The 19,747-nt window shown below is 38.2% G+C and overlaps 1 protein-coding gene across 6 annotated transcripts in view; it reads left to right on the top strand.

The window, feature by feature from the left end:
* Positions 1 to 19,747, top strand: part of CADPS (calcium dependent secretion activator) — a gene marked incomplete at both ends in the record, with an annotated part of 451,723 nt that overhangs the window by 299,768 nt on the left and 132,208 nt on the right. For 2 of the 6 annotated variants that reach the window (XM_083355953.1, XM_083355954.1), the window contains 4 exons: positions 3,800 to 3,901; positions 5,024 to 5,087; positions 6,673 to 6,796; positions 9,119 to 9,191. In XM_083355953.1, coding sequence (XP_083212079.1) covers positions 3,800 to 3,901; positions 5,024 to 5,087; positions 6,673 to 6,796; positions 9,119 to 9,191 — 363 coding nt within the window. Of the gene's footprint in view, positions 1 to 3,799; positions 3,902 to 5,023; positions 5,088 to 6,672; positions 6,797 to 9,118; positions 9,192 to 10,080; positions 10,099 to 19,747 lie in introns of all 6 variants that reach the window. The other 4 variants (XM_083355958.1, XM_083355955.1, XM_083355956.1 and 1 more) reach the window with 3 other exon arrangements.

The raw sequence follows: 19,747 nt of genomic DNA, 5'->3' as shown, positions 1-19,747 counted from the left end.
ATAAAGAGCCTTTGTTCATTTGCCTCCACAGACTAGCACTGGCATTTTCTGCAAGCGATGATAAAATTTGCTCCCATTGAAGTCAGCAGAAAATAGCAAGCTGGAAATAGAATAGTTCCTGTATTGAACTAAGGATGGGCAGAATGCCCTATTTCCACTCCCTGGCATTTAAAACTTTTCATTGGGGAGTGTTTTGTGGAATGCAGCAAAATAAGCAGCAGTCTGCTGCTCTGATCCTCAGCACAATTGGAAGCAACTTATCTTGAAATGTGTTCAGAATCTAAGTGTCAGCCATGGCCATCTGTAGCCATTGGTTACCATTTTGTCTTCTTGGAATCAGCAGCTTTCTCTGTAGTAAGCATGTCAAGTTTGCCATAAGTTTTAAATTGATGTCTTGAACTAAGGAAGGAGTAGCATAAAAGAGCAAGTTTTCTAGCCACATTTTGCTTTGTTTTACATTTCTACTCATGTCAAGACATTTTTCAGTAAAACACTTTGTAGGTTATTGCTTCAATCAGGGAAAAATTCACACATTTCATTTAATAATAGTGTGAGAACATGAGATGGGCAACTATATCACCTCCTATTTGGATTCTCCCTCAATGGGCAATTGGCTGACACATTAAGAGGCAGTGATCTGTGAGAACTGATCATGCAATAACTCATGGTAACAGATTTACACATTCACATTATCAAGCAATAGTTGCAATTATCACATTGATAACATATTGTATACTTACTGAGTTTTATCAGTAAACAATGTGTTTTTTACATTTTAGAATAATTAGACTTGAAAACTAACTAAAATAAGCAGAGGATTTGGAAATTAGCACTGAAGCTTTATTATTATTATTATTATTATTATTATTATTATTATTATTATTATTATTATTATTATTATTTCTATTTGAAATGAGTTGTTCTATTTGACTCTTGGCGAAGCAATGCTAAACAAGCTCATAGTTTGAAAGAGTAGGCTGTTGTCTCACTTTCTGATCGTAGGAATGCTTGCTTATCAAAACTAAACCAATTTTTTGGAAGGGTTAAATAACATACTGAATAGGAAGTATTATGGTAGAACATACAATGGGTAGTATTGTGGCATATACTTAATCAAAATGAAGCCCAAATTGTTTTTCTAGGGTTATGAGCAGTCTTCTAATGATATTAACAGCATAACAAGATTTAGAAACCCAGAAGTCATTAAATGCATGGGAAATCTTCCCGGTATCATTGAGGCATTTGTGTACATGGTTACTGACAGCTACTACAGCCTCGATCAATTCGTTTCAATGGAATTTAACATCAAGGTTAGATCAGGAAGAAATCAACTCTTATTTCCCTTCTGTAACTTGCAGGCACTATGGGATCTGCTCTGGCGATCTGCCCTGAAAGCATATGACGAAGACAAGACTAGAAAGCTTCATTGCACTTAAGCATTAAGTCTCAGTATACGATTTACAATTTATTTTCCCCATTTAATTTTTTTTCAATCCAGATCTTCATTATTTTAAAAGAAGTTAAGAATTCATTTTAAAATGTTGAACTTATATACCCTGCTAGTAATATTTATTTATTCATATTTCTTTTTAATGTATTTGTAGTTTGAGGTTTTTTTGCATCTTTAGGTCATAAATTGACTATACAGATTGCAGTTTGAAAAAAAAATCTTGGGAACATTTTGGGTCTTTAAAAGGAACATAAAGCTTCCCAATTAACCCTTGACAGGAGGTTCATTACAAGCTTCGTAATCCCTTGCCAAGTCTTTTGTGTAGCAAAACTAGCCTAGTACCAAGGACTTAGAAAGCTTAATCCAAACATGGAGGGGGGCAGGTTTAAATAAAAAAAAACATTTATTCAGTTTTAAGACTTACATTATCCTTAGAAGCAGGTACTTTCAGCTACACCCTACACACAAATACACAAATGCTTGTGATATTGGTTGCCCATAGAAAAAAGGAATACACTTATCATTGACTCATTTTCTGATCTGAATTTAGAGCAGGTTTGGGCAGTCAGGAGATTTCATACACACACACATATTGTGGCAGCAATGAATAGGGATACAAAAGCATGTTTTTTGATACTCTTGGGTCCTTCCTCTTTGTTACGTAAATAGAGATGCTAAATAATAGAGATGCCTAATATTTATTCCAGCAAAGGACTAACGTAGCTACTTTATAGGCACAAGATCCATAGATAAACATTAGGGAGAAAAAAAGCACTTGTCTTTCAAAAGGAAATATAAGAACATAGATTTTTTTAAAAAAAACAATGGGGGGGTGGGACCCAGTGATAAGAGCTTTTTAACAGGGAAACAGACTGCTCTGGAAAATGATGAATTCTCCTTTACTGGAGGTGTTTAAACAGAGAATATGTGGATACACAACTGTCAGGGAAGCTGTAAAGGCAGACTGAGTAGAGATCTGGAGTAAGTGAGTTTCAAACTCCCTGCAAATGGTTGCCCACTATGGAAGGCAAAAGTTGTTGATCGTTCTTTTCAATCTTGAATAAGATCTTTTCAGGAAAGCCATTAGAAAATTGCCTTCTTGACTATTAGTATCTCATCTCTCTTTACACACTAAAGCTGATACAATACTGTGTCCTATGCTAATAGATTTGGAGCTGGGTGGCTATATAAATGTTTTAAATGAATAAATAAAATAGATATTATAACAGTGGTGTCAAACGCTCTTATCCAGAATTATAATTTTTGGTTCTGGTGACTGTTTATTAAAACATGAACTCAGATAAACCATTTTGATTTAAGCTGGTCTTATGCTTACATTGTTTGCAAATCAGGGAAAATCTACCACTTGTTCAGATAAGTACTTAATGAGTTCAGTATTAGCAACAGTGATTGTTCATGTTAAAAGAAAGTACAAGATAGGTTATTGTTTGTCCGCTTTAACAAGATCTTTGATACTTCCCCAGGGAAAAACAATCATTTCTATTAAAGCTACTGTTTCTCATATTTCTTATATGTCAGCTCTCACCTTTAATTTGCTAACTGATGAACACATGGGATTTCCAAAGGTTTAGACTGGGATGGGAGTTTAAAAAAAAATCTTGTAAGAAAACAATGGAAACCTACTTTAGTAAATCTATCAAGAAAACGACAGGAGTCAGGCATGACTCAAGAGTACTGTACTTTTCATCTAAAATGTTGATTGGACATGTTGCTTTTTTCAGAAGCATACAAGCAGCCATTCTCCACCCCCCTGCACTCCCAAAAAGTCTACCAAGATTAATGATACTCCCAGAAGATGACCCTCAATAGCTACAATATTCAGTAACTTTAGTTTTGCACCTCCTGCCACAAATGATCACAACAAGTATTTCCTGATCTGTATGTGGGTAGCTTAAGCATGTCCTGGTGAAAAATGGTGCTTATGATAAAACAAAAAATAATCTCCAAAACGGTTTCTAAAACATGACATATGAAAGTGTACGGTTTCCATCGAAAGGCAGAGGCACAGCCAGAACCTCTTAGCTCATTAGCTTCCATCTAAAATTGGGTGTTGTAATCCACACAATTCAGGTATTTTGATCAGCAGGATTACCTAGTGTACAGGGCAGATCAAAATAAGGGAGTAGATTCTCTGTTCAGAGGCTCATACATGCAACCAAGTCTGCAGGACTCCACCAGCAATTTCAAATGTTTGTAATTGAAATGATACTATTTATTCGCACTATTTTTTTTTAATTAAGAGTGTAAAGAAGTACACACTCTGGATTACAGGGGTGATGATTCATAAGACAGCTTTCAAATTATTCATAGTGTGTTTTTTTCCTTCAGGCCTGATGGAATAGGAACAGTAACAGTAGAAGAAAAAGAGCGGTTTGAAGAAATCAAAGAGCGGCTGCGATTGTTATTGGAAAATCAAATCACGCATTTTAGGTAATAACGTCTATTTCAATTTCCAAATCTGCAGTCATGTCCGTTGGAGTTATCATGGCTTGCTTCAGTAGTAGCAATTACAGTAATTAAGAGTTGCAGCTGAATGCTTAATAGAAGAACTGCAACTGTAAGTTTAAAATTTACCATTACCCCAAGGTGATCCAGTTCCACTTAAATTTATTAATGGTTGAAATCTATTGTTATGTGAGTAATATTCCATTTAGGAATGGAAGGCTTCCTAAAGAAGACAGTCCATAAGACTGTCTGTTCCTCCTTAAAGTCTCCTAACCTAAAACTCTTCTTGGGAGGGTTTTGTGATCTTCTTGGATGTATTTTGAGAAGAGGGAATATAGAAGGAAGGGGAAATCTTGCTTTTTGAATCAGTAGATGACAGCCATCCCCTCAGAGGAAATACCCCAGATGTTTTTACTAGAACTTCAGTCATCCCATCAGAGCCATCATCTTGACTTTTGTGATCATACATGCCTGGCTGAGGAATTCTGGGAGTTGAAGTCCGCAAGTCATAAAAGGGCCAAGTTTGAAGACCCCTGACATATAACCATTCATAAAGTGACTGTTCAAAGTTACAATGATGATGAAAAAGGTGGCTTATGTCTGCTCCTCACATTTGTGACCATCACAGCATCCCCACAGTCACATGTCCAAAATGTGGGCAGTTAGCAACCAGCATGTATTTACAATGGTTGCAGCATCCTGGGGCCACATGATCACCTTCTTAGCTGGCTTCCGACAAGCAAAGTCAATGGGGAAGCTGGATTTCCTTAACAACCGACTAAGTCACTTATGTAACAACTGTGGTGATTCACTTAACAACTGAGGCCAAAAAAAAGGTGGTAAAATCAGGCACAACTCATTTAGCAACCACTGTGCTTAGCAAAATATATTCTGGTCCCAATTGTAGTCATACGAGTACCTATATTTATTAATTAAAAGTGATGCTATGGTGATGAGCAGCCTTTGGCTCACATTTTGTGTTTAAATCCAAAATAGCTGTTTTCTTTAACTAGGGACAGTGACTGGGACATGATCTGGCCATATTGATGTAAATATATAAAGTAATATGTAGTAAAAATATTTTAAAAAACTATGTATTATTTCTAGGTATTGCTTCCCATTTGGCCGACCAGAAGGAGCTTTAAAAGCTACTTTATCACTCCTGGAACGGGTAAGCATAAGACGAATATCTCAGGGGCTGCCACAAAGAAGAGGGGGTCAACCTATTCTCCAAACCACCTGAAGGCAGGAAAGGAAGCAATGGATGGAAACTAATCAAAGAGAGATGCAACCTAGAACTAAGAAGAAATTTCCTGACAGTTAGAACAATTGATCAGTGGAACAACTTGCCTCCAGTAGTTGTGGATGCTCCACAACTGAAGGTTTTTAAGAAGAGACTGGACAGCCATTTGCCTGAAATGGTATAGGGTTTCCTGCCTGAGCAGGGGGTTGGACTAGATGACCTCCAAGGTCTCTTCCAACTCTCTATTATTTTGTTAAGATTATTGAAAGGCTAAGGCAGTGACCTAGTTTCCATATTTGGCCATCTTCATTTAGTAGAATTTAAATTGGTTTGGATTATATTGGATTGAAGAAAGGAAGTTAATTTTCCTTTCCATCTTCTTGGAAACAATGATTGGGAGAAATATTTTTTTTCTCCTACTGTGCATGATTCTATTAATCCTACTTTCATCTTAGGCCTTGTATACACTAGTTTATATGGTTGGGATGACTCAAGTTGTCCTTCCAGGAGTTATGGTCCTTCCATTACCTCAATTGTATCTGAAGTAATCAACCTATCCTTTCAATGAAGCTTCGTATATAGGGACTGAGATGTGTTTCAGTTATGGTACTGCATGGAAGGCTGAGCTACTTTTCTCCTAAATACAAAAGCCATTATTTCACTGTGGAGAGTGAAGGCTGCTTTGCTCAGCAATATACCAAGGAGAGAACGATTCTTTCCATCTACAGAAACCCATTCTAGAGGTTGAGGAGATCTTCCGAAGCTGATCTGAGGAGACTGGTGGTTGCACAAAAAGTCTTTGGCGTACACAGCTATGGATTTCATTCAAATCATCAGCGTATGGAAATTACACTTGGAAGCTTGATATTCTAATTTATGGTTGCATATAATTAAAACATTCTATAAATCATACAAAATCAATCTATCACATAATCTCTGGACTTTTATTTAATGGAGCTGTGACTTCTTTATTGGTGTCTCTGTGTGTGTTAATGCCATACGCAGGGTGATTTCACAGTCATAAAATTCCTTGAAACTGTAAATACCAGAGACATTAGGTTTAAAAACCATGCAGTCCCGTCGCATCTTAAGAACTATATTATTTATTGTGGCTGAGGTTCGCCAAGTGGTAAAATCAGATGATATTGCTCTATTATGTTGCAGTATAAGAAGATAATTAATTTCTAAAAGTCAAAAATCAATCTTGGTAAAGGCGAAAGAAAATTGTGACTTTGAGATGCCACGTAGACATTTTATATAATGTATGTCTTATGTAGATTTGTTGCACATCCTTCATCATCTCATGCAGTGTTTCAAATTATAAATTAAAAAATCAGATTGTGAGCCTCAGAGATTGAGTCCGAAGGTTTCAAAGACCAATGGATAAGGCTACTGCTGTCTTCTTTTCTGGCCAGAAGAGGGAGACAAAGGGCATTGGGAGGGTAGATAAAATATATTTTACAAATAATAATAATTAAGAAGACATAATAAATCAATGCTTCCTTATATCAAGGTTTTGATGAAAGACATAGTTACTCCTGTCCCTCAAGAGGAGGTAAAAGCTGTCATCCGTAAATGCTTAGAACAAGCGGCATTGACTAACTATACTCGGCTATCAGAATATGCAAAAATCGAAGGTAAGGTAATTTAATTCTTAACTTCAATGTTAGCATCCTCTTTCAGAGAAGAAGATTTTTAAAAGCTGCATTAAAAACAAAGATTATCTGTGTATATCACTCTCAGATAAGCAGACGTAAATAGATTTTTAAAACATAAAGCGAAATAAGAGAATAGGATAATCTTGCATAGGCCAGTAATCAAACTCCAGCATATATTTCCCTCCATCCCCCCAAAAAAGAGAGTGGAATCAACATATCACTGCTTGTGACAATGGGTTCATTGGACAATTGGATGAGCAAAAACTCAGAAATGTTTGCATGGCACTCGTTTCTTTAGAAGCTAATTAAAATGTCTATTTTTCCCTGGATAATGTTTGCCACCTTCCCTTTTTGTACAGCAGCTCCTGTCAAGTCAGTTGGCCTTGTGCTGGCTTCAGATCTCATTCTTGTCACTCTAAATTTGCCGCAGCTGATATTGCTGACCTTTTACATTAGGAAAGAATAACAATTAGTGACCAAAGACACATGTAGCCATCAAAAAGACATTTTAAAACTTGCTTGAAGATACGCTTTTGGCAGGAATCTAATTATACATGCGAATAGATCTTTATGCATTCATCAATTTTCCTTGTTACTCGGTTGTTGCTGAATAGTAATGTAAAACTCTGGTAAAAATATCTTGCTGTGAAATGTGAAACTGGAATCGTGCAATATGGATTGTGGTTCCTTGTCCTATGTGAGCCGTGAAGCTTTACTGTGTTCACTTTGAGGAATAACCCTGGCAGAATGAATATCACTATTCGATTTCTTTCTTCTAGTCCTTGCTTGTCAGAAGGTCTGTTGTGATAAGTCACATATTTCCAGGGTCTGTACACTGATATACTTCCTCTCTTTCAATGTTTCCCCCCGCCCCCATTGACAATGCAAATTGTGTACCAGTGGTAATGAATTCATTGTTATGCATCCAGTGAGAAACACTTAAGAATTGGGCACTAAAAGGATGTTTATCAACTCTTGACTCGGTAATGAGCAGTGAAAATAGAGAAGGAAAGCAGGTCTCCTGAGTGCTGAGCTATCGAGCAATTTATCCAAGCCTTCTACTTCACGGGTTTTAATTGGTGAACTCTGTTACAAATTTCAATGTTTAAATCTGCTTCATGAAGACATGGGAGGAACTCCAGTTGAAAAACAGCTCTGGGCTTGTTGTTTTCCTTTTGAATAGACCCTGGGCTACCTAGGTCTCTGTCTAACCCTCACTAACTTTGTCGGTAAGCTGTGCTCTCTTCTTTCAGATATATCTATGCAAAAACAAACTTTATGACCTGTAAGTAAAAATGCATTCATTTCCCACAAAACGTAGAACAGTTAGCGTGCATTTTTTCCTTTTGTGCCTCAATTCTTCTTGATTGTGTTTTAATTCTCTGCCCTCTTTTTTTGGCACTGTGACTTTAGGTTCTGGGAAACTTTGAAGCAACAAACTTTTTTTTTAGTTTTTTTTCTCTCTCTCTCTCTCTTTCTCTCTCCTTTTTTTTTAAAAAAAAAATCCAGCTGTTGTTTTCAGAGAAGTACTTCATCCCACACTACCTTGCTCTCTTCTGCTTCTCCTTTTCCTTGTTTGTGGTTGGTTCAGCCACTTTTCTATGTTGCCTCTAGAAAAAGTGGTTGCATCAGTTTCAAAGCATGCTGGGATTGTTAATTCAAACAACCCAACATCAGCAAGTTGCATGCCTCAGGTTTTCTCTCATGAGCATAGTCCACTCACTAGGAGTTGCTTTTTTAAATTGTTTTTAACTTTAAATACATATTATATATTTATATGTATATTTATATGCATATTGTGCAACCTGTTTCCTGAAAGGAGTCTAATCATTTGGAAATGAAATGCCTTATTCTATCTCAATATCTAGAATGCATTAAAATTAAGATAAGTAACAATGATCAGCAATGCTATTTGAGGCTATGTTTATGAAGAAATACCTGTGAAAACCTTAGATACTAAAGGCTAAACTCCTTAGTATCTCGGAGCCTTTAATCAACAGAATTCAATTTCCTCCTGTTTGTGATGTTCTGATCATTATATTCCTACCAAAAATTCAGAACAAACCTTTAGAATCATGGGCACAATCTCTTTTGTGACTCATGAGCATGCTGAATGGTTAATCCAGTAAACGCCCAATTTTAAATCTCCCGTTTTATTTTAATTTTCTTTCCTGTATGTATCCCCAAATACTCTACAGCTACTTTCCTTTGAAGCTAATGTAAAGTTTTCCTCTGACCTATGACCTATAACCTCTTTACCTCTGACCTAAGCCTCTTGCATGCCCAAATCCTCTTTTATAGGGAAAAAGAGAGAAATGTATGAGCATCCTGTCTTCTGCTTGGCCTCTCAAGTGATGGATTTAACCATTCGTGAGTACCTTCCTTCCACCTCTCCTCGCTGCCTTTGCTCTTTTCCGTTGTCATTTCCTCCGTCCAATCCAGAGCCAAACCAACCCATTTTCCTCGCTTTGAGTCTTTGAGCATTGGCTTGTCTGTTGCTTCTGTCTGTGAAAGTCCCAGTGTGACAGTCGACTCACTTTTTAATCAGCCTAAAAAAAACAGGTTAGAAAAATTCAGCCGGTTTTCTTTTTTTCTTTTTCTTTCTTTTTTTCTTTTTGTTTGTTTGTTTGTGACAAACTCCAATTTGTCTGTAAGTTTTTTTTCCTTTCTTTCTGTCTGTGACCTGAATGCATTTTTACTTTGCTTATGTGTAACCCCAATTTGTAAACACTTGTCACTGGTACACAATCGAAAGGGAGTTACCACACCTGGGAGCACGGGGTTACAGTTCAGCTACGAAACATGTCCCAAATGTTTTTTTTGCTTTCTGAAGTTTGTAACAACCTCTGAGTAAAACCACCGAAAACCATCCTCGTTGGACATCAACTCTTTCACGTCTCTTGTCTGTTACTCTCAAGCAGAATGCTATTTTAGCTTCTTGCAATATAGCAACCTTTGAACAGAACATATTTTATGTATATTCATTTGCTGATCTAATTCGCAATATGTGTTTGCAGAGTGAAACCACTTCAACACCCATTTATTTTTCTTTGCACAATGATTAAATTCTTTCTTGGCAAGACACATGGTATTATGATCTCCATGATTTTAGGTGGGTGGGAGAGATTGGGCAACTTCTTTTCTTTATGAATGTCATATATCACACATAACTGGGGGCCTTTTGATCCACTTGCTCATTAATTCTGCATATCTGTTCTTGTTTCTCTCTTTTCTCCTTGCTGCTTTCTCTCTCTTTTATATAGAGAATCAAAAGGATGCAGGTGAACATCTGTATATGCATTATAAATTGCTAGGATTGTTGAGTTATATATATATATATCTATAGATCTATAGATCTATAGATATATTTCTTTGTTTTCTTTTCAAAGCTCCTTAAGATATGTGCTCCGTATAGAGAAACATTGGAGTTGCAGTAATCCTTAAGGAGTTAATTTGTGCTGTCTTTCTTCATGTAACTAGTATTGTTCTTTTCCCCCAAGTAAATTTAAACAGAAATAACAATGCAATTTTCTCAGCAGTGAGGTACAGTCTAACGAAGAAGCTATTTGTTCACACACACACACACACGCATACACGCATGTACATATAGACAAACGCTAACGCACAAAGCCGCTTACATTTTGATGCCCCAAAGTATTAACAGTCTGGCTTTTTGTTCAAACCACTGTTCGATATATAAACTAATTCTCATTTTTATTTTTCACATCTTCTGTTTTGGCCCCACTTGGGTAGAATGGTTTTCTTGTTAATGTGTAACTAACAACAGAGAGAAATCATGTTTGTCATAATTTTTTTGTTTGTAATGTGGTGGTGTAATAAAGCAAGGAAACAGTTCAGATAAAAAATTTTAATACTCCCTCAAACCTCTTAGACCTTTGTCATGAATTTTGTATGTAACTATCGTTTTTTTCTGAACTGTCTTACAATCTTAACTGTTACTTTTAGCATCACTTAGCCTTTTCTTTGTGTTTTCTTGATTTTAAACTGTTTTGGCAGGAATCACTTTTTGAAAGAAAAATTAAAGAGAATTTTGTGGGCAATTTTTCCTCAGGTCACATTTGAGAGAAATAGCTGCAACTTGTTTAGCATGAATTTTATTTTTAATTTCACAGGCATTCCCTGACACCACAACAAACAGTATTGTACAAGGAGTACAGGGTCACTGAAATGAAGAGTAATATACCCCATTCAACTGAGCAATGCCTTATCCTTCTCAAAAGGCCATAACAATAAAAGCGCTCTGACTTGCCATTCTCATAAGCAATCACATTTTAAACAAGTGTCCACAGCTATGTGCAATTTATACTGTTAATATGTGTCAAGGAAAGAAAGTGCCAGGTGTTCGGCCGTCATCAATGTCTAGATGGAGACACTGCACATGATTAGTGGTGACCCCAACAAGATCAGACATCCTAACTTGTAAAAATGCCTCCATCTGATTAAATGTTGTTGGATTGGCACTGGATATGGATGCACATTGGCAAAAATAGTCAATTATGAGGAAATAGCCTTCACCCAGGCAAATGTCATGAAAAGACTAAAATAATGGCACTGTTGCTGTGAATCGTAAACATGTCAAGAAACCTGAATATCCAGTCACTAGACTATTTTTATTTCTGAAAAGAAATCACTGGATATGTCCACAATGGTTCATATCAACAATGCCTGTAAGACTCATACATCTCTAGCATTTGGGTGTCTGTAATATGAATATGAATATGAAGGGACCCTGTGGCTCAGTGGGTTAGGACGCTGAGCTTGTCGATCAGAAGGTCGGCAGTTTGGCGGGTCAAATCCCAAGTGCCGTGTAACAGAGTGAGCGCCTGTTACTCGTCCCAGCTTCTGCCAACCTAGCAGTTCGAAAGCACGTAAAAATGCAAGTAGAAAAATAGGGACCACTACGGTGGGAAGGTAACAGTGTTCCGTGCGCCTTTGGTGTCTAGTCATGCCGGCCACATGACCACGGAGATGTCCTCGGACAAGTGCTGGCTCTTTGGCTTTGAAACAGAGATGAGCACCAGCCCCTAGAGTTGGATACGACTAGCACGCATGTGCGGGGGAACCTTTACCTTTACCTTAATAATATTACTCGTCTGGATTATTAGTCTTGAGATATTAATATAATATTTATTTGTCAGCATTATATTTAGTTTTCAGGGCTATCTGCAGATTATGGTTAAAAAAGTCATGACAGAAATAAAATAAATGACGGTATTTTAGCCATTCCATTGCAGGCACCATCTTGATATTTTTGACCTTGCCCTGGGGTCACACCTGTTAGATTACTTTCTAGTACAGAATCCTCTGCACTGAAAACCTTAAAAAAGTTATAGAAGTGGATCTAACATCAGGGAAGAATGTGTGGATTTATAAAACTATATCCCTCATGCATTTATTTCCAACCTCTTTTTGTGGACATCATACAAACATATGGTGAGGATTTCCATATGTTAGAACATTGTTCTAAATCTGGAGAATATTATTTATTTGCAGGGGGGGTTTCATTTCAACCACCTTTATGGCAGCTCTCATAAAATATTTCATGCCACTAAATAACTTAGTGACTAAAATTCTAGAGTAATTTGAATTTTGATTGTATTTCTTTCCAAAAAAAAAATTACAAAATTTCCTCCTGAAGTTTAACAGATTTTGAGAGTGCACTTCTGGATTGATCAGAATTTGATATGAGTGATTTTATAGTGGTTTATACTAATTAGAATTTGTAAATTTGTTTGTATATGTGAATGCATACCCACTTCAGGTGCTTGGCAAACGACCCACATTTACAATGTTCAGCTGACATATTTTACGATATTTTTTGCTGAAAACTAGTATTTCCTCCCAGTTTTGGGGAAAACCAGCCCAAGTGGACCATTGATTTGCTAATGACTGTTGGTTCATTGTGTGTTCACTTAGCAAGCATGACATTTGCTTAACTACTACCAGCAAAACAGGTCATTAAAAATGTTTTATGACTATCACCACTTATGACCATGATAGACAAGCTTTATTATGATAGTAACCCAAAGGCAGTGGTGGGATTTAGCCGGTTTGCACCAATTCGGTAGAACCAGTAGCTAAGTTTTGTTGAGTTTGGAAAACTGACTGAACCCATGCTGCTTCTGGAAGTCCATTCTAGGCCTCCCAGGCATTGATGTGCATTGATGTCACTTCGGGAAGTCTGTTCTAGGCCTGGTGGAGCCCTCCCAGGCCTAGAATGGCCCACCGCAAGTGCATCGATGTCACTTCCAGAAGTCTTTTCTAGGCCTTGGAGGCTTGTAGGAGGCCTCTCAGGCCTAGAACAGTGCACAGGAAGTACGCTGATGGCACTTCCGGAAGTCGTTCTAGGCCTGGGAGGCCCAGGCCTGCATCCACGCAGAGAACCAGATGTTAAGTTATTTGAATCCCACCACTGCCCAAAGGCTACCTGAAAAAAGGATGCAACCGAAATCTAATATATAGTAAGCTTCCACTAACTTGACCTGGGGCCATTTTTAAATAGAGATATAACTGGTGTCATTCCTAACATCCTGTTCTACAGTCAGAAAAAAGGTACCACTGTGTTGTATTATAGAAACCATCAGCATTTCTCCAGTAATAAAGGAGCCAAGTTGTAGGCATAATCATGACAAGGATATTTTTAACTAAGTTTTGTATTTTGGAGTGTGGACTTCTGTATGAGTTGAGGAAAAAGGGTCCGCTCTGGTATCACAAATGCCATATATGCATTAATTTATAATATAAAAGATACAAAGAGGCCAAGTTGTAAGCATAGCCATGTCACGGGCAGTCCCAAATTTTAATGATACTATGGCATACTGAGAGTACAAAACTCCTGTGGGTTTCTCAAAGTGGGTTTCTCCTTCCTTAGCTCCAACAGAAGTCCACACCCCAAACACAAAACTGAAAAGAAATAAGAGCAGAGAAAGTGCCTGGCATGTTAAACTCTGCCAGTCACCTCCGGAGGGGTGGGGGGAAATCTCTACTAAAGGACAGTAATGAATAATGTTTAGCAAGTGAAATCAATGTCCCAGAGGTGTTGTCATTTCCTAATTGTCCTCCAGTGTGCCCTGAATAGTCAGGATGCTAGCAGCTCATCAGTGATTCTTCAGGGTAAAATGCATGGATGGCTGGATAATTCTCAGAATTGGATGGCTCAGTGACAGGACTGGAAGTCAGGACAGTTCCATTCATTTCAACACCTCCTCATACCTTACAGGGCTGCAGATATGAACCCTCCCTCTGGACAGAGATTTCTGCAAAGCAGCCCTGACTTCTGCAATCACAGGGGACATGCTTAAAAACCCCCAGTAGACATCGCAGCAATTCAACTGACAGTTCCTCTATGGAGTTGCCTGTTCACATCTACCTCTGCAGAAGCACTACCCATTTCTCTTGTGCGCCAGCCAGCCAGCTTTCTGAAGCTATTGACACTGAGGCCAACAGCTAGTGTAAATCAGCCCTAGGAAGCTAGATCTGTTTAGAAACACATACACTCATAAATAAAAAGGCAAAGTTCTCTGCTTTTTTTTTTACCAAAGCAAGTAAATTTATCCCCAAAGCAATAAAGATGGGCGTAAATTTGGACTTTCAACAATGTAGCAATTTGATGTTCTTCCTACTCCCCATTGCCTTTGTAACATAGCATGCAGCAATTATGTCTCCTGCCAGTATTTGGCAGGAGACATCGCTATGCACTTGCTGGCATCAGCAGGGAATCAGCAGGGGTATTTTAATGATTGCGGTGGTGCTTGGTGCAGACTGCAGGAAAGATGCACAGATCCTCCCGTTTGCCTTCAAAAATACTTTTTTTTCTTGCTGTATTCTACAAATTCAGTTAGGAAAAAAATAACAACCGCCCAAAATGGATGGAAGTTGTCAATTTGCTGTCAATAGCTCGATCCAATCCACAGGTCACATGTTTTGTGTTTTAGGGGCAACTTGATAAGGCTAGCCACTACAGCCATTTTGCTTTGGGATGTTTTGTTTCTCAACCCCCACCCCCAACCCCCGTCTTCTTCATTCTCTTCTCTGGTTTTCTTGATTCACAAGACATAGACAGTGGAAGTTGCCTAAAGACATCACAACGGAAGTTGAATTGAACCAGGCCCCCTGGATAGCTGCAGCACTGAAATGCCAAACAGCTTCGAAATTTATTTTCTGTCCAGGTTGCCACAGATGTCTGGCAGAAATGCACAGCTGCTGGCAAATTCAAATGCTAAAAAATATTTAAAGATGGTGGCCGAGTTGGATTGTGGTTGCACTCTCGGGTATGTGATTGTTCTCTGGTTTTGGCAACCTTGGAAAAAATGTCTCTTTGTGGAATGCCAATCACCTGAGACCCACTCAAAGAAATGATCTCCTCAGAAGGATTCCATAGTTACTAACATACCAACTGAGGGTTCCAGTTATGTACAGTACACTGGAACCGTCGGTAGGTTTAAATATACATAACTTGTTTGGGTGAGTGGGGGGTATATATTGATAACAATTTTCACAAAGCTTGTGTTTCTAAAAAGGCATAGATCTTACCACAAGAGTCAAGAAGAATCACTCTTTCCAACCTGTCCTTTTCTTATCCGTATTATACAGAAGGTGACTAGAGAGAGGTTGTCTTCCATTTCTAGTGATACTCAGATTTTGGGTCAAGCCAGGGTATTGAATAGGGAGAGACCCAGATAGACAAAAAGTATTCCTCTGCATAGTTTGTGGTTGCTTTGCAGCACAGATAGCTGATATTTCAACAGGGGCATCTGTGGGAGGCACTCAAAAAAGTCAAGAGGGAAGTTGCAACTGTGCAGCCAAAGCTCCAGCCCTTTGTTAAATACATCATTTTATAGACATGCAAAAGCATGAGGCCTTGGTCATGTGTTCATCTGCCATCTTGATTTTTTTTTACTCTCTTACAGTAAATATCAGTAGTTCAAAGGGTGGGCAATTGGTCTCCTGTCTTTCAGGGGGAATTCAGCAGAAAGAGCAGAGCAAATGGTCCCTCCCGACCCTTAAAACTCTTTCAAAAGCCTACAAAATAGCCTTAATTGTGTTTTTTTCAAACCAATTTTAAAGTATTAATTAAGGTCTCGATTGACTTTCTAGATGCCTTAGGTTGACTTGAATTGGAAAAACAATTCAAGATGCTTGGGAAACTGAAAAATGAAATCATAAAAGCCCAATGGCCCACAATAGCACAGAGAAATAAAAATAAGAGATGCCAAGTAAAATCAGCATTGCTGCATATAGAAAGCAATTACCAAACGCCAGCATGGGTTTGTTAAAAACAGATCATGCCAGACAAATTTTATTGCCTTCTTTGATAAAGTGAGTAAATTAGTCAGGGAAATGCTGTGGATATAGCATATTTAGACTTCAGTAAAGCATTGGTCAAAGTAGACCAAAACCTCCTTCTTAATAAGACAGAACAATGTAGCAAACAGCATGGCCACCAGATGGATTCGCAGTTGGCTGTCCAACCATTGCAGTGCTCAATGGAACTACAACTATATGGGGGGAAGGCTTGAAGCATGCAGTGGGCTACCGCAAGGCTCTGTTCTAGGACCAGTGCTCTTCAGACATCTTCATCAATGATCTAGATGAGGAGATAAAATGAGAGCTTGTTAACCTTGTTGACAACACCAGGTTGGGGAGAATTGCTACCACTTTCGAGGATTCAGAAGGATTCTAAAGATTCAGAAAGATTGTGGCAAATTTGAACACTGGGTCCGAGATAACAAGATGCAGTTCAGTGGTGAGAAAAGTAAGGGCTTGTACCTAGGCAAGAAACAATCAAATGTACAGATAGAGGATAGGTAGTAGTACCTGTGAGAGGGACCTCTGAAGTATGAACCAGCAGTGTGCTGCAGCTGCCGAAAAAGCCAGAGCAGTTCCAGGTTGCATCAACAGAGGGATAGCATCAAAAGAAGTATTAAGTACCACTTAATACAGCACTAGTGAGGCCACACTTTGAATATTGCATCCAATTCTGGTCACCACCAGGGGTGGAATTCAGCTGGTTCGCACCACTTCGGCAGAACCAGTAGCTAATTTTTTGTTGCCCAGGCCCAGAATGGCCTTCCAGAAGTGGCATCCATGCAGAGAACCGGTTGTTCACATATTTGAATCTCACCACGGGTCATCACAATACAAAAAGGATGTTGATACCCTAGAAAGAGTGCAGAGAAAAGCAACTAAGCTGATAAGGGGTCTGCAGGATAAATGAGACAAGGAAAGGTAAAGGGAACTAGGTTTGTCTAACCTAATGATGGGAAGAATTAGGGGTGACATAATAGCTGTCTTCTGGTACATGAGGGGCTGCCACAGAGAGGTGGGGGTCAACATATTCTCCAAAACTGTGGAGGGAAGGGCAAGAAGCAATGGGTGGAAGGTTGTTAAAGAGAGAACCAACCTGGAACTAAGCAGATTCTTCCTGAAGGTGAGAACAAAATGGAACAATTTTCCTCCCTGAGTTGTGGGTTCTCCATTGCTGGAGGTTTTCAAGAAAGAATTGGAAGCCATCTGTCTGGGACAATTCAAGGTCTCCTGCCATGGAGGCAGGGGGTTGGATTAGAAGACCTCCAAGGTCCCTTCCAGCCCTATAATTCTATGATTCCTATGACTTTCCCTTTCTTCTTCAAATGAAATGTTGCTATTGCAATTCAGCCAATTTGTCTGGGAAAAGAGTCTGCAAATACAGTGATACTTGCCGACTCCTGAAGCAACAGGAAATCTTCAACAAGAAGATAGAGCTTGGCCATTAATTTAGGTGAATTCCAAAGGAGATCATGGAGGATAAGAGTAGCTATTAGTCATGCCAGTATGCTCTCTCCGGGATTAGAGGCATTTTTCCTCTGAATAGCAGTTATTAGAAAATAACAGTGTGAGATGGGTTTTTGACCTTATTCAGCAGGGAGATTATGAGAGCAAAATGGAAACTGTGCTTTGTCATTGTTAAAAGGGTTGTCAAAGAGCAGAGATCAGGTGCCCTGTTTCAGTGCTGTTTAAATCTGCAGACATGTTTTTCTCATGATGACTGATAGAGACCAGTGTAAAAGTAGCAGTGGGCCACTTAAAGACCTGAATTTTAATATTGCTTACTGAACTTGGTCAACCTCCTTGCCAAATTTTGCAGATTCCAGAATGGCAGAATGGAGGAGATAGAAAACCTTTATCTCAACATGTTCTTATCTTAGAAGTTATATAGATTATTGGATAGTTATGGCAGTCACCTATCCTATTTGATCATAATTCATATACTATAAAGTAGAAAAGACTACAACTCCATTATATTAAATAAAGGCAGAATAAATGTGAACTGACCTCTACAGCTAAAGGCCTACCTTGACCTATTTGATTCTGCAGCTTTTCATTTCTACTTTTCCTAAATGAAATGGAATGTTAGGAGGCCAGGGAATGCTGGTTTATCAATCTTAGTTTCTTGTGAAATAGGTTTTAACAAACTTCCAGTTGGCTAGTCAAGCTTAGGAGCACTTTGCTAAATCAAGTTCCTGCTTATAACCTGGATGCGCTTTTCATTTTATGGCTCAAGAAATATTATGGAGAAGAAGGCCAAAAGACTGAATTGCTAATGTTTTTATGGGGATTGTTTCAAAGTAGAAATAGTGTTTTTAACTTTTTCACTGTTCCTTCTTTAGTCAGTGAAAAATGAGATTTCATTTCTTTGGAATATAAGCTTACTTTTACTGCAAAAAAAGAAGAAAAAACAGGTTAAGCTACAAAACCTGTCATTAACTTTAATGCATACGTTGCATAGAAAACATGTATTTGAAACATTCATCACAATCTTAACACACATAGGATCATTGAGACTTGAACGTTGTTCTGCAATAGAGGCATAATAGTCATCTTGAATAGTAGAGGTTGTCAGAAAATTTGCAGCGATACCTGCACAAAGATAGGCCCACAGGCATCCAGAGATTTACTCCCAGTTAAAAAGTAACCTGAATTGGAAAAGTAGAATCTGCTGTTTGTTTGTTCTTACAATAGATGTGCCATTCAGTTGTTTGTTCATAGTTCCAAAGAGAATGAGTTGCATCTTTGTTTTGTAGTTCACTTACCTTTTTCATGAATATGCAGTGTACAGACTGCTTGTTGGAAGGCTTTGTTCTTAAGTAAATTGCCAGGGAACCCTACAGTTGTTTTAACCTCCAGAGCAATTGCTCCAGCCGAATTTCGAATCGTTCTAATCTCGACTTGATGCAAAGAATTCAAAAGAGTGGCTGACAATCTTCTCCTGCTTAAAAAAGAAATTTGCTGACATTGTACCCCAGAAAGCTACCACCACTAGCTTCATCTCTGTTTTACAATAGATTTTTCAGATTTATTTATTTTATTTATTTATTTATTTTAATCCCATTTATATCCCGCCCTTCTCCGAAGACTCAGGGTGGCTTCCAATTAAGCACAAAGCAATGTGCTTAGCAAATGAATGTTTATTCATTTGCCAATATGAACCTAAGAGAATGGTAAGGAAGGAGATAGAATGGTAGAATGATGCATTCTGCCTTCAAAACCTTAATTCCCTAAACAAATTTAAATAAAATAATATCTTGGAATAGAAAGGGCATCTTTGTTTATGTGGCAGTTTGAACAGGGGCTCAAAAATCTGCATTGTGCAGAGGATTTGCTCAGATGTGTCACAACAATGGCAAGAATTGAACCTAAGACAGAAGCATTACATGTTCTCCACGTTATATCTTGCCCCTCCCCTTCCCAGAAAGTTCTTTTAGTTCTCAATACTGCAAAAGAAATCCTGTAAATTCACCTTAGAAAAAGTAGTGTGATAAATAAATAAAATGAAAACAAGCATGATTAAAAGCATCAGTTATCCAATCTGTATCGCTAGTTACATGTTCCATTATATTTTGGTTGGCCAGCCAAGCTAAATCCAACTCG

Source organism: Vipera ursinii (assembly GCF_947247035.1).
Source record: "Vipera ursinii genome assembly, chromosome: 2".
Taxonomy (NCBI): Eukaryota; Metazoa; Chordata; class Lepidosauria; order Squamata; family Viperidae; genus Vipera; species Vipera ursinii.
The sequence above is the reverse complement of the archived record's forward strand: the minus strand, read 5'-3'. Positions and strand labels throughout refer to the sequence as shown.